Source organism: Canis lupus, chromosome 24 (genome assembly GCF_003254725.2).
Source record: "Canis lupus dingo isolate Sandy chromosome 24, ASM325472v2, whole genome shotgun sequence".
Taxonomy (NCBI): Eukaryota; Metazoa; Chordata; class Mammalia; order Carnivora; family Canidae; genus Canis; species Canis lupus.
Genome location: NC_064266.1, coordinates 15942077 through 15956670, shown reverse-complemented (window position 1 = coordinate 15956670; position 14594 = coordinate 15942077). Strand labels below are relative to the sequence as shown.

The 14594-nt window shown below is 54.5% G+C and overlaps 1 protein-coding gene across 1 annotated transcript; it reads right to left on the bottom strand.

Annotated features, from left to right (window-relative positions):
• Positions 1-740: 740 nt before the first annotated feature.
• On the bottom strand, positions 741-10655 carry LRRN4 (leucine rich repeat neuronal 4). The gene is made up of 6 exons (XM_049100774.1): positions 10272-10655; positions 8570-9239; positions 7221-7425; positions 3825-3962; positions 3210-3321; positions 741-2534 (listed from the first exon to the last, which is right to left on the bottom strand). Exons 2-6 carry the CDS (start codon positions 9228-9230, stop codon positions 1401-1403), a joined length of 2250 nt encoding a protein of 749 aa, XP_048956731.1. The 5' UTR covers positions 9231-9239; positions 10272-10655; the 3' UTR covers positions 741-1400.
• Between the last annotated feature and the right edge of the window lie 3939 nt (positions 10656-14594).

Genomic DNA, 14594 nt, shown 5'->3' with positions numbered 1-14594 from the left:
TTGAGGGCATTATATCAAGTGAGATAAGGCAGAAAAGGACAAATTCTGTTTGATTCCTCTTGTATATAGAATCTAAAAAACAAACCAAAACCCAACTCCTAGAAACAGCAGTAGATTGGTGGTTCATGCTGGTGGAAGACAATGGATGAATGTGATAAAAGGGTATAAACTTTCAGTTACAAGATGAGTAGGTTCGGGAGATTTAATGATCCTCAGAAGACAGCATGATGATTATAGTTAATAATGTATACTTGAAATTTGCTTATAAAGTAGGTCTTAAGAGTTCTTAGCACACATCAAAGTAACCATGTGAGTTGAAGGATGTGTTGACTAAGTATTTTGTGATTATTTCCCAATATATAGGGGTATCCAGTCCTTACACTGTATACCATAAATGTACACAAAGTTATATGTCAATTATATCTCTGGAAAGATGGAGGGCAATAATTTTTAAAGAGGGAAATTTGGACACAGAATGCCATAGAATGATGGCATAGAATGGATTTATCTGCAACCCAGGGAACACCAAGGATTGCCAGCAACCAGGACTGATATGGAATAATTCTCAAGATTCTCCAGAAGAAACCAGTCCTATGGATACCCTCCGTTGTGGTTTTCTTGCCTGGACTGTAAAAATAGATTTCTGTTGTTTTAAGCCACCCAGTTTGTGATAATTGTTATAATAGTGACAGAAAAGTAAAATAAATGCTAATGTAGAAAATTAGAAATCTGGAGCCACATAATTTTTATAAAATCACTTTTTTAAAGTTGGTATACAAGTGAAAAGAGGATGTAGTAAGACATAATCCATACTCAGATACAAATCATGAAGGCACTGTTTGATGGAACTGAGAGCAAAATGCTTTGGCCTCTAGCTAGAGCCTTGAGGTTCTTTTTTGTTCATTTCTTCTCTTAAAAAAAAAAAAGATCCTGAAAGTCACCTTATTATGCTTTGTTAAGAAAAGGAGTTCATAGTTTCTTTGACCACTTAGACTGTGGAGAAGTACAGTAAACTGACTTCAAAAAGGACAGCTTATCCTTGCGTTTCTCAGATGCTCCCAGAAGACTGCAGGAAGCTTGACCGGGACCAGGACCGTACTTCCCTGCAATGACCTGAGAATGTCACCTCGAATGGCCAAAGGGGCTGAACTGCACGAACCGTTCCGTCTCCTCCCACTTTCACACCCAGTCTATCGTCGCCGACCCGGGGGCGTGCGAGCTCCAAGGTCTCCGGAGGAGCGGGAGGCAGGGAGCCCGTGGTTCGTCGCCCGAGCCCGCGCGTGGCCGGCTCCCCGTGCGCCCCGGGGCGCGGGCCTCGGCCGGCCGCAGCTCCCCAGCTCCCCCGCACAGGCGGCCGTTGCGCACAGGCGGCGCGAGGCGGGCGGGAGCAGGGCGCCGGGCTACGAGCGGCTCCGGGGCTCGGGCGGCGGCTGGAAGGCCGGGTTTCTGTAGGCCACCAGGTGCGCGGCGCGGCGCGGCGGGCGCGGGGCCCGGCGCCGGCGGCACAGACACAGCGCGAGCAGCAGGCTGGCGACGAGCAGCAGGCCGCAGGCGGCGCACAGCCCCGCCAGGACGAGCGCGGAGCTGGGCTTGGTGGTGAAGGCGGCGCAGGCCCGCGGCCGGCCCAGGCCCGAGGCCCGCGGCAGGCTCAGGCCCGCGGCGTTGGCGGCCAGGACGCACACGCGGTACGCGGTGGCCGGCGAGAGCCCGTGCAGGGCGTGCTGCCGCGCCGTGGCGCAGATGCCGGCCACCACCGACTGCGACCGGTTCCCCGCGCCGCCCTCGGCCGAGTAGCGGATCTGGTAGCCGCGCACCGCCGAGTTGGGGGCGCACCAGCGGACGAGCGCCGACGTGTCGCCGACCTCGGTGACCGCCTGCAGCCGCGGCGGGTCCGGCGCCGTGTCCTCCCCGCTGAGGCCGGGGCACCGGCACCGCCAGCGCCTCTGCAGCTCGGCGCACGGGGTCTGCAGGTGCCTGCAGGGGTGGTAGTCGCAGGGCGCGTCCCGCGGAGGCGCCGCCGCCGGCCCGTGCTGCCCCGCCCCCGCCCCCGCCCCCGCCCCCGCCCCCGCCCCCGCCTCCTCCTCGCTGGAGTCGCCCAGCAGCAAGACTGGAATGGCGCCCTCGGAGGGACCCGGCTGGGGAGCCCGAGGGGGGCGCCTGCGGGCCGCGGGAGGCGGGGGGCAGCCCCGGGGCCTCGGGGACGCCGCGTCCGGCTCCCGCAGGCCGAGCGGGGCGGGCGGTGCTCCGTGGGGCGGCGGCGCGCGGGGCCGGCGGCGCGTGGGCGAAGGGCCCAGGGGGACGCGTGGCCTCGGGGACGGCGGCGCTTCGGGCCCGGGGGCAGGCGGCGGGCAGCCGGGACAGCGGGAGGGGGGCCGCGGAGACGCCGTGGGATCCCGAGGCTGGTGCGCACGCCGTGTCTGCTGCCCTGGAGGGGACGCCAGCAAGTTAGGAGGTACTTGGAGGCGGGGCTCCTCGGGTGCTGGGCTTTGCGGGCGCCACATGCTACCCACGGGCCGCCCTTCGCCTCGCTGACCCTAGGGGCAGCCTGTGGAGGAGGCGCCCCTCATCATCCCCGTTGGGCAGAGAAGCTCAGCAAGAGGAACTAGCTGCCCAGGACAGCCGCTGGCGGAACCCAAACCCAGGGCAGGCCGGGGGGTGGTGGTCCCCATTCTCCGAGGCAGTCTGCCGTTTGGTGGCCGACCATCTGCTTCCTGGCTGACTACTAGTAACAATACTCAATACTAGCTAACATTTTCTGAGCGCTTGTATTGTATGAACTAATTTAATCCGTATGACCCTATGAAGTAGCCACTATTATCCCATTTTACAGATGGGGAAGTAGAGGCACAGAGTGGTCAAGCAATACAGCCGAAATCAACAGTGGTAAGTGGTGTGAAGAGGCAGCACTCTCAACCTCTTCATTAAAACTAGAGTGAGACCCTTCACTGCAAAGGATCTGGGTCCTTCGGAGGTAACATGAAGGGGATGGGAGCCCCACTTCACAGCTGGGTTTGGGTGGGACGTGAAAAAACAACCACACATGATGCGGGGAAGGGTCTCCTGAAGTGAGCTGCAAGGAGGAGAGGTTTGCTTGTGGAGCTGGTGTGAGGGTTCTCGTCACCGGAGGTGTCCCTAGCTGCCCCCATTCTCTCCTGGTGGCCAGTCTGGGCATGGCTCCCCACTGCAAAAACAGCTCATCTGGCCAACACCCAATGGGAAGTCTTTGAAGGACTGCTTTTTCCCCTGGTCCACAAGAGCTCTGTAAGCCCATTGGCCTTAGACTGAATGATGCAGGAGACCAGCTGCATCTTGGGGAACTCACTAGGGGGGCCCAGTGGTTAAGAGCACAGTTTTGAAGGAAGACACATCCTGCCTCCTTCATCCAACAGCTGCTTGACCCTAAGCAGGCACCGCCCCCTTTGGGCCCCAACCCACTTGTCCATAAAATAGAACAAAGATAAAACTATCTTGGCAGAGAGGATATAGCTGTTCACTTAGCCCATTTTTCCCCCTACTGGGCACAAAACTAGACTATCTTTCCCAGCCTCCCTTGTAGTGGACGTGGCCTGCTGACTGACATTGAGCCACTGAGGTGAGAGTGGAAGTGATGAGCCCCACCTCCTGGCTTTGCCCCTTTGAAACTGCCATGTCTGTTCCTTCCTCCATGCTCTGAGCCACTCTGGCTGGCTGGAATGAAGAGCCTCCCTCACTGGGGGGCCCTGAGTGTGACTACATGGGGGATGGCCACCCTGCCCAAGATGAGCAAGACATAAGCTGTGAGAACTCAGCTCGCCTCTTAGTCCTCTGCTTTGTAAATGTATTACCTGCTTAGGATGGTCCTCTTTGCATCCCTGAGGAGCCAGGACAACTCACAGCTGCAAATGAGGGGGTTGCCAAAGAGGCTGATGGATAGGACCTGGGAGGAATGCAGGTTCCAAGGAGGGAAGGAACTCAAGTTGCAGCTGAAACACAAAAATTAATTAAGTCAGGCCTTAAAAATCAAGTCAAAACTACTCCCAGAGAGCCATGGTGGTTTCACCGCAAAATCATTTTGTTAGGGGTTAGATGACACCACTTTGGACAAAACTCTTTAAAGACCTTAGACTTCACTTATCATCTGTCAAGATACCAGCCCAACTCAGTCACTATCACCCCTCCTATCAAATGGAGACAATACTCCCCTGCCCGTTTGTTACATCAGAAAGAGTCTGTGATAATGAAACTGCTTAAAAGTGTAAATCTCTACATAAAAGTGAGATACTGTTATTATAGACCAGTCACAAGAGATGGAAGAAGTTGTTTATTAATGAGAACACTCTTGAATATATACTACGGCAGTTGAACTGAGTGCTGATGGCACTCAGCACCAGTCCTTTGGTGGAAGATGCCTCACTGAAGTGTATCAGTTAAGCTCTGGCTGAGTAGAAATTTCCCCAAAACTTAGTAGTTTAAATAACAAATGTTTGTTCTTAGGAGTCTGTGGTTCTTGTGGTCTGGGTCAGGTCAGCTGGGGCTGGAAGACTAGGCTGGCCTCATGTCTATGGAGCCTCAGCTAGGTTTGCTGGGGCCCCTTCCATGTACTCCTCATCATTCAGGAGGCTAGCCCAGGCTAGTGTACATGGTGGTGGTGGTGTGGTGGGGGTCCCCACCAGCCAGGAAGGGAAAGCTCCAGTGCTCAACCACTTTCAAGTCTTTGCTTATGTCACGTTTGTTAATGTCTCACTAGCCTAAGCGAGTCACATTGCCACGTCCTAGGTTCCAGAGGTGGAGAAAAGACTCTACTTCTTGATGGGAGGAGCTGCAGTCACATTGCAAAGGGTGTGTCCGCAAGGATGGGAGGAATTCCTGGGGCCATTTTGCAAAGGGTCTAGCACACTCAGCAATGACAGGGCCCCTCTCAATCCTCCGTTCTTTCTTCCCTAGAGTCTTACAGAGCATTTGGCCTGAACTTTCTCAATTCCTTGAGTCTCCTGGCTTCTTTTACACATACTTATAATTCATCTTGAGCTACAGGTGCTGTACTTGACTTTCAGGTTTCTTCTGACTAAAGGCTGGCTTTCTCCACCTGCCTGGGAACCTTCTGCCTTCCTCAACTACTCTGGGGAGAAGCTCATGTGCTAGGTGAGTAAGGACCGACTCCTCAGATCTGCTCTAACACTCCAGGGTGATGGAGACCTGACACTTGTCCCCTCTGGAACACCAGATACATGTGTGTGCTATTTATATTGATTCTTAATGCACATATATGAGTATATACATATATGCATGCTTGCTTTCAGCAGATTTCACAGAGCTAGAGTGGAATCTTAGGATGAGAGTTTACTTAGTACTTCAGCATGCCAGGGAAATATTTTTCTTTTTGCCTGAAGGGGGAGAGGGAAAGGATTATCATATTTTTGAACAGGTAACATTGCCCAGTACTTTACATTCATCATCTCGTTGACATCATTCTGACAATATAGTGACATAATAATATTCTGCTCATTTTTCAGGTAAGGAAAATGAGTCCTTTCCCTATCTGGTGGCCCTTTCTGCCACCTGTGCAACTTGCATGTGATAAAATCAAGTTGAATCACCACCTACTTGGGGCTACAGGAGGGCCTGGCTCACATCCTGGTGTGTGTTGCATGTCTCTCCATTTGAACTACAAAGACCTAGTGTGAAAGAAGTTTTATTTGCTCTCCCAAATAACCTCTTTTCACTTCTTTGCTGAAATACTGCCCCTCCCTCCTGCATGTCAGAGGGGACTGTTGGAGGGCTTTGGGCACACTGGGTTGGCAGAGCAGCCAGGGAGGTGGCCATCTCCTCACCAGTGGGTGCTAGCTATGCTAGGGCAGCCAAACATGACTGGGTATTTAGAACAGCTTCCCCGGGGGAGGGGGCGGGTGGGCTAAGGAGAGCCAAGAGTAGGCCAGGCTGAGAAGAGGGAGAGAGGGCCCAGCAGGGCCGATGGAGAGACTTGAGAGCACAAGAAAGCAAGTGGCTCCTTCCCCCACGCTGGAGCACAGGTGGTAGAGTTGGGGGGAGAGGGGCCTAGGATGAGCCAGAAGGGGTTCAACCTTCTCCTTCAGGCCATGGGAAGCACTGCAAGGTTTTCACTTGGCAGGAGGCTCAATCAAATTATGATTTAGACCGACCTCTTGCCTCAATGGGGTGACAGGGTTACAAGTGTTCTTAACCTGGGGTCTGCAGAGACTGTGAAAGTGGATGGAGTCAGGATTTGAGCTGTGGCTCCTCATCTGATACCTTATCCACAAGTCTGAAGCTCAGAAGAGGAGTCAGAGCCAGAGAGGATATCACTCTCACCAACATCACCACCACCACCACCATCATCATCATCACGATTACCATCACTATCACCAATTCACCATGACTACCAACATCAACGCCATTACCACCATCACTGTTGCTGCCATTATTCCCATCACCTTCTTCACAGCCACCATATCATCTTCACGAATGGTAGAGCACGCACCATGTGCCAGACACTGAGCTAAGTGCTCTTGCATGTTCTGTTTCCTTTTCTCTCATGACAAACCTCAAAGTGAATATTCTGGTTGTGGCTGGAGCTAGCAGAGAAAAGAAAGAAGTGTCTACACTGAAAGTGATGATGGAGGCAAAGGTGCTTCCCAGGGCCCAGATACGGGCTCCCATGAAAGGAGGTGGCTTGGGGTCATCTGCAAAGGGATTCTGCTTCTCCTGTTGAAGTCAGGACAGTAGCTACTCTTGATAAGGAAGGTAAATACAGTGACACTCTGGACAACCAGGCCTGAAAGGACTGATCCTGGGTCCCAGCTGCAAGTAGGACCTTTCTACTCCCTCACCTTTCCTCCGTAGACACGTTCAAACCTTGAAAGGGCTGAATTGCATAAATACCTGGGGTGGCAGAGGGGAGGTGGGGGGAGGCAAGTGGATCCAGAAATAGAGAAGAACCTGATGCTTCATCCCCTCTTCCCCCAGCAAGTTTCTCAGCCTGGGCTTAAAGGAAACTTTACATGCATGAGAGTTTGTTGCACAGTTATTAGGCCAATGTACTATCTGGTACCCGACCAAAATATCACCCAAAGCACGAGGAAGCACAGAAATCCAGAGAGGATGCGAAGGAGCAGAGGGAGAGGAATTAAGGTCTGGTTAGTGCTATACAATGCTTACACGCGTTCAGCTTGGTGCAATGGGCAGAAATCAGTTATGTGATTCACATGTGTTTTAGAAACACTTACTTCTGGAGTAGAAGGACCTGTAGGCAAGGAGTGTCTTGGAAGATGTGCGTGTGGACAGAGCTAAGTGCTGAGGAGTCTTGACAATCCAACTGCCGCAGGTTTGGGTTCATCTTGAAAATGTCCCCCTCCAGGATTCTCAGCCTGGGCATCTTCCTCAGGTAGAGAGATGTGAGGTTCTGCAGGTCTTTGATCCACCCTGACTGCACTGAAATACAGAGGGGAAACTGCCCACTACCCGGGAGGGCACACACCCGAGAGGCTGACACAGCATTACAGAAACGATGAAAGGGACAGGGTGAGTTGTAAAGGCCATTGCTGAGTATGGGCACAGTTAGCAGCTTTGGGAAGCTCAGGAGCATGGACCACTTCAGCTGGAAGAGCCCTCAGAGGTGACCAGTCTGTCCTTCCTTCCAGCCCCAGAGGTAGCCAAAGTCAGAGAGGAGAATGACAGGCCCAGCGCCACACAGCTGGGAAAGGATGGAGCGAGGACTTGAAACCCAGGTTAGGGTCTCCAAGGCTTCTCCTACCTCATCCTCTTGCTGAACTCCACAGTGAACTACCCCAGGCTTCACTCTAATGGCTACTGAAAGTGGTGACATTTTTGAGAGAGGTAAGGAAGGAGCAGAGGAGAAGCAAGGCTGGATGAGGCCCAGAAACCTAATTTTGTGGCTCCCCTAACAAATGGAGGATGTACCACTTCCCCTGTTCCCCATTCCCGCTCCTCCTTCTGTCTGTAGTGGAACAGGTTATTATAGGCACGCGAAGTGTTTTTTAAAGAAGTAAAAACCAACCTTGTGAATCAGTCAAAACGTGCCAGGTACAGGGGAAGTGGTACTCCCTTCCCCCCTGTGTCTTATTTGAAGACTCAACGTTCACAGAAACAATTTGGGCCAAAGTAGAAAAATCCATGAATTCATCCTCAGGGCACCTGTTGCTTCAGGCTAACTGCATGCTTGGTGCCAAATTCATTCATTAATGGGCCCCAAAGCCATGCCTCCCCCCCCCCCTCCTGCCAGCACTTGCGCGCTCTGCTGGGTAGTAGCAGAGGAGCAGAGGCTCAGGCTGGGCTCTGGACCCCGGATGCCCGGTTCGAGCTGGAGCGGCGAGACCGCGGGCCGGACACTCATCGTTCCGTGCCTCGGTCCCCTCCCCTGCAAAGCGGCGACGAGGAATCACAGTCCCCACCTTCGAACAAGGCCCGCTGCGCCCCAGAAATCGAGGTGGGGTTATTTTCGAGCCGCAGCGCGAGCGAGGAGCCCGGTCGCCACCCTCTGGGGAGGCCCCCCGCACCCCCCGCACCCCCGCCCCCGCCCACCGGGGGCGCCCTCCCAGCCCGGCTGCGAACTCACCGCGCTCCAGGAACGTGCCGCTGAGGTCCAGGACCTCGAGCGCGCCGCCCGCTCCCGCGAAGGCCCCGTCGGCGATGCCGGCCCCGGGGTCGCGGCCCAGCGCCGTGCTCGACAGGTTGAGGAGGCGCAGCGCGGGGAGGCAGGCGAAGGCCCGCGGCTGCAGCGCGCGCAGCGGGTTCCCGGCCAGCCCCAGCGAGCGGAGGCCGGGCAGCGCGGGCCCGGCGCACGGCGGCAGCGCGGCGAGCCGGTTGTAGCTGAGGTCCAGCGTGTGCAGCGCCGCCGGGCCGCCGGGGCCCCAGCGCAGCGCGGCGATGCGGTTGTGGCTCAGCGTGAGCGCCCGCAGGCGCGGCAGGTGGCCGAGCTCGGCGGCGCTCAGGGCGCGCAGCAGGTTGCGGCTGCCGTCCAGGCTGCGCAGCGCGGGCGGCAGGCAGCCGGGCAGGCGCTCCAGGCTGCGGTTCGCGAGGCTCAAGGTCGAGGCTCCCGCGGCCGGCAGCCCCTCGCAGGCCGAGGCCGAGGCCGTGGCGTTGCCGGCCCCGCTGGCCCGGGGGTCCTGCGGGGTCGGCCGGAAAGGGGGGCCCCTCTCCTGGGGCGGCCCTGCCCAGCCGGGGCGCAGCGCGGTGGGCAGCAGCAGCAGCGGCAGCGGCAGCGGGGCCCACCACATGGTGAGCGGCTGGGGAGACAAGAGCCCCGCAGCCTCGTGAGCCCGCAGAAACCCTCCCCGAAGGGGCAGGTAAGCCCCTCTACTCTCCTGCTCCGAGGGGCTGTGCACAGGCCCTGGATGTTCCCCGAAGGACGCGGGACGCTCCTGCCGCACCTCCTGCCCTTCCTGCTCCCAGTGATGCCTTTCCCTCTCATTCGCCGTGGGCTAGCATCCACAGGTGACGTCTTGCAGGAGGCCTCCTCCATCTGTCCCCTCCTGCCTGAACCTCCAAGGAACCTCCTCCCTTGTTCCCATTGCATGAGCTTCTGGAGCGAAGGGACCGTGTCCCTTATTGCTCTAAACTTTCCCCAGGTGCCCAGATGCTGCTCCAGAAACATCTATTAATAATGAGCCAGTGAATGACCTCAGTCGGGAGAAGCTCTGCCGGAATAGAAGCATGGGACTTTCAGAAGACTTTGACAATTCCAGCAAAACTCACTTGCCCCCGTTTTTCCCCTTAGAAGGGTTCAGCCACAAGTGAGTCCCATTTGCATTTGACCTGGTTTGCAGGTCATATTTTAAAATGAATTCAGAGGGCAGAACTTCCTCTTGAGAGGGCACTCAGGGTTGCCTTTGGGGAAGAAAAGAGCCCCCAGAAAATTGTGAGGCATGGGAACCCAGAGTCCAGCGTTTCCTGGTCTCATGCTGGTTCCAACGACAGCCAGGACCCCTGAGGTCAACCTTGCCCTAGGGGGGTGGCTGCAGGCTCCTAGGTGTGGAGTTTCTAGAGCAGCTGGGGAACCGGAGAGGGGTAGATCACAAACCCGGGGGCTGGTTTGGGAGCGGCAAAGCTACTTCCCACCAGGCCTGGCCTTGAGGTCACTGCTCCATGTGGCCCCAGTTCTGCAGGGTCGTATTCCCCAACCCCACTGTCTCTGCTGACCACCGGGTTTCTGAGCAGCCACCCAGGCTTCTCTCTTGCCAGTTGAGGGTCAAGGTGATGGGAAGGATCCTGGAAACTGAGGCCAGGAGGCCACGGGTCTGGGAGAATGTCATACTCACCCTAAGCTGCTCTGCGGGAGTATGGCACCCCTGGATGCTCTTCACAGTCCTCTGTCCTGTCTTATGGATTCCAGAGGTCGGTGACTTAGACAGCCAGCCGTGCAACTCTGAATTCCAGAGGGAGGCCTGTTTCCCAGGTACCCCTGCTCCTGGCCCCACCTACTGAGAGAGCCTGAGCTACTCCAGTCCCTGCAGCCCCTCCTTCCCCACCAAGACTTTGTGGTCCTTAGCCAAGGCTCTCACTGCCTTTTTCCCTTCTCCCTGGTGCTGGGCCTGGCACCTCCTTCCTGCTCTCCACCATTGTTACCTCTTCCTGCACTGCCTTTCCAAGGCCTGACAAAGGGAGGGAGTTGGCTGGCCAGAGAGAAGTCTGAGGGCTAGTGGGTGCAGTGAGGCAAAGGCAGCACTCTCACCTCTGAGGAATCTGAACCTCCTGCTGGGTGATTCCCACTTCCTGGGATAGTTGGAGGCTGAATGATGAGCTGGTATGAGGAGGAAGCCCCTTTCTCCAAAGGAGGAAGGCACCTCTGTCCATAGGAAGGCTTGCAGGACTTTAGAGGAAAAACTGGCAGGAGAGTGGGTCCTCAGAAGAGTCTGGAAGCAGGGCCAGGCTCAAACTGTTAGGAGTTAGTTGGACAGTTCGGTAGTTAGGGCCGGGGTCCCCCACAAGAAAATACCAAGTCAGGACAGCTGAAAGAAAACAGCACTGACACCCTGTTTTGCAGTTTAGACAGGACCAGATTGACATTCTTTTTTTGCAGCCTTTGCAGAAATGACTTCTATCCTGAAATAAGACAATGAAGCACAAGGCATTTGTCCCTATCACAGGGAGTGGGGTGGTTAAGACCTAAGCCCCCAGGTGTCAGCAAAAAATGACCATCAGCACAGAGACACTAACCTAATAGGCAGACAGATAACGTAAACAAAGCCCTGAGTGGTACGACTCAGCACCCCAGGATTGCTTACGATAGTTCTGCAAAACAGCTTGCAAAACTCGGTGAACTTAGAAACTCTGGGGTCAGCCCTCTCTGGCCTCCCTCCCTCTCCAGGAGCTTCATACTCATGCTCGATAAACTTTGCTTTGCTGCTGCCACTTTCCTCTGGTCCACCTCTTCATTCTTTGAAGCGAGAACCGAGAACCGCAGGCACTAAAAGGCAGAGTAATCCTGCAACAAAACCAAATCCAGGAGTCCCCAAGAATGGGTTTCGCTGGGGTGACAGAGTGGATATTTGTCTCCGTTTATCTTGTGAAGATAAGTAAAGGGGGCGGAAGTGCAGAAAGAACATTGCTGCCCCATGGCTGGGGTGGTGGATGCGCATTACTAAGAGCAGCGATGATATTAAATACACTTTGTTTACAGCTGACAGTGCCCTTCTCTCCCAGAGTTCCAAGACTAGTCATCTTGTCTGAGAGGCTTTGATCTGCATCCCCCACCTCCATCCCCTTCCCACTGCCGCCCCCAGGCTGAGGATTAATCATCCCCAGCATTGTGTATACAGACAAGGACCAGAACTTCATGGATCTTTCCTCCTGTCAGTCCTTATCTGAGCAGCCCTGAGGAATTCCAGGACGCCTTGGAACTGGTGTGTTGTGTTAATTGGATAATTGCAAGTCCCCTGAGATCTCCTTTGAGGCCTTCTCAAAAGCCTCAAAATATCAGCCTAAGAGCCAGCCTGGGGCCTTGCCGCTTAGAAGCATTCCTTCATCTGCCTCAGCTGGCAGGCAGGAAGAGGCCTGTTCTGTACAACCCTGTCTGGGGCAACGCAGTCACTATCCAGGGGGCCCAGGGCCCAGACCCCAGAGCCCCTCCCTGCCAACCTTCTCACAGAGTTAAACCAGCCAGGTCTACTCTATAGGCCAGGAGAGGTTTGAGGAGTATAGGCAGGGCTCCCCAGATGAGAGGGGTCAAATCTATTGAAACAGCGACCCTGAAGAGGAAGTTGGCCCCCCATGGAAGCCAATAAAAGAGGATCCCAGGAAGCAATGTTGGGTGCTCTTCTGCACAACAGTGGGGCAAGGAGGCTGAGGAACCCAGCTGAAGTCATTGCCCTGTACTTACCCAGAGCCCCAGGCCTTTTGAGCCAATATCTTGTCCTCACTGCTTGCTGGCTAGCTCACCAATGGCGGCCTGGATAGCCTGGCCTGGACAGGATGACCCAGTGTCTGAGCTTGGCTGTCTGGTTTGCTCTTGTCATGCCCAATCCAAGCAGACACACCCTTGGTGGGCTTCCCAGTTGGGCTTTTGAGTTGGGGAGTCTGATGGTAAATACTTCATGGCAGAGTTTGCTTACTGGTCTTGCCCAGGTGGCTGGTTGGCTTTGCCCCAGTGGGTGTACTCAGCTTGTCACCACTACCACCTTTTTTAAACCAAGCATCTACTATAGTCAGAGCCTAATGCCGTATGTATTATCTCATTGAGTCCTCCTCAGGTACTATTATTCCCATGGTACAGATAAGCAAATTGGGAGGTGACCCTAAAGAGCATGGAGAGGGATTAGGAAGTGAGACAGGGGAGGGAAGGCACCGCGGCTGTGTTAATGAGCAGGTCACTCGATCCCGTTGGGACCCCGTGAGACTCCGCGAAGCACACCTCAGGATGATGTGGTGAGGAATTGAGAGTTTTACCCACCAGCTTCTGCTTCTCATTGGCTTGAGGTTTCCTCCTGTGGTTTAACTCCCTGACACCCCTGGCCTGTCCTGAGCATGCATCGAGCAACGCTGATAGGAGGGGGCATCTATAGCATCAGCAATAGCACCCTTCAAGATTTTGCCCAGGCAGGCCTGCCCTTGATGTTCTCTCCCAGGTGACCCAGGCTAACTGCCATCAGGTGGACTGGCAAGGCTTCTCCTTAATGAATGGATTCAACTTCTTTTTTTTTTTTTTTTTTTAAGATTTTATTTATTTCTCCATGAGAGACACACACACACAGAGGCAGAGACACAGGCAGAGGGAGAAGCAGGCTCCATGCAGGGAACCTGATTTGGGACTCTATCCTGGGACTCCAGGTTCATGCCCTGAGCCAAAGGCAGGCAGACGCTCAACTGCTGAGCCACCCAGGAGTCCCTGGATTCAACTTCCTAAGAACTGGGCCACTTTGTTTTTCTCAGTATCCCTTGGGAGAAATGTTCAACAAATGAATGAGAAGAGGACGCAGCAAGTCAATGTCCTCTGCAGTGCCCAAGAGTGGATGGGGCAGGACTCAAAACCATAAACATTGAATTCTCAGGCCCACCAACATCACAGCATTGAACAAGATCAGGTGGGGGTGGACAAGGGGTATGGGGAGTGGGGTTGGGGTGGAAGTGGAAGGAGAGAAATGAGTCACAGAGAAATTTCCAACCCAGATTCCCAGTACTTTCATGGATTTGGAGGGGAATGATCTCATGGAAGAAGATCACAAGGTCAGAGTGTTTAGTAAAACCAACGCCTGCAGGGAAAAAAAAAAAAAAGCACCAGCAATCAATTATATACTTGGCCATACTTCTTTTCTGAACTTAGATCAAAATCCAACTTGTAGATTCTTCCTTAAAAGTGACTTTACAACTTGTCTGGTTCCACCCTTCCCTGTCCACTTTAGAGGGAGAACAGTGGTCCCTAAAGAGGAAAATTGGCTTGTCTGAGGTCACAGAGGTGAATCCTAGTAATCTAGTGGGAAGGAAAGGTGACCTGATTCTCATTAATCTATTCTGGGCTGTAGGCTCTTTTGCCTAGTTGATTAGGTCTCTCCTGCCCTGGCATCAGCACTGTAGGTCTTTTCCCGTAGGTACGGCTAAGTAAACATACCTGATGAGCATCAGGTCACTGGGCAGAGTCTCCAGGGGTTCTGACTCTGGCTCTCCCCCTCCTATCCCCAGAACTCCAGAAAGCAATACCCCTAATATGGGTTGTCCCCGAGAGACAGAAGTGGTGCTCCCCCAGGGGGTCTGTCCAGCTCTGTTCGCAGTTGTAGCAGCCTGGGACGGGCTGAGGACGGCTGCGCTAAGCGGCAGGTGGTTCTCCAGCCAGATGTCCTGGCCCTGGCCCTGCTTTCCAAATGCCAGAAGGCTCTGCTGAGGGTTCTTCCCCTAAGTGCTGGAGCCGGAATGCACAAGCCTGAGGCTGCATTCTTCTCTGACAGCAGAGATAAGCTGGAGGAATGGGAGGGTGTCTGGGGGAGGAGTCGGTACCAGGTTGTCAAGTCTCTGGGCAGCCAGCTCTTGGGGAATGGTATGCAGAAAAGAGGCCTTCAGGTGGTGGGGACTGAGATGTCTGAGTGGGCTCCGCTGACGTGGCTGACCTGCCTGTGAGGAAGTGATCCTCAGGGAATGAAATAGTCATGGGT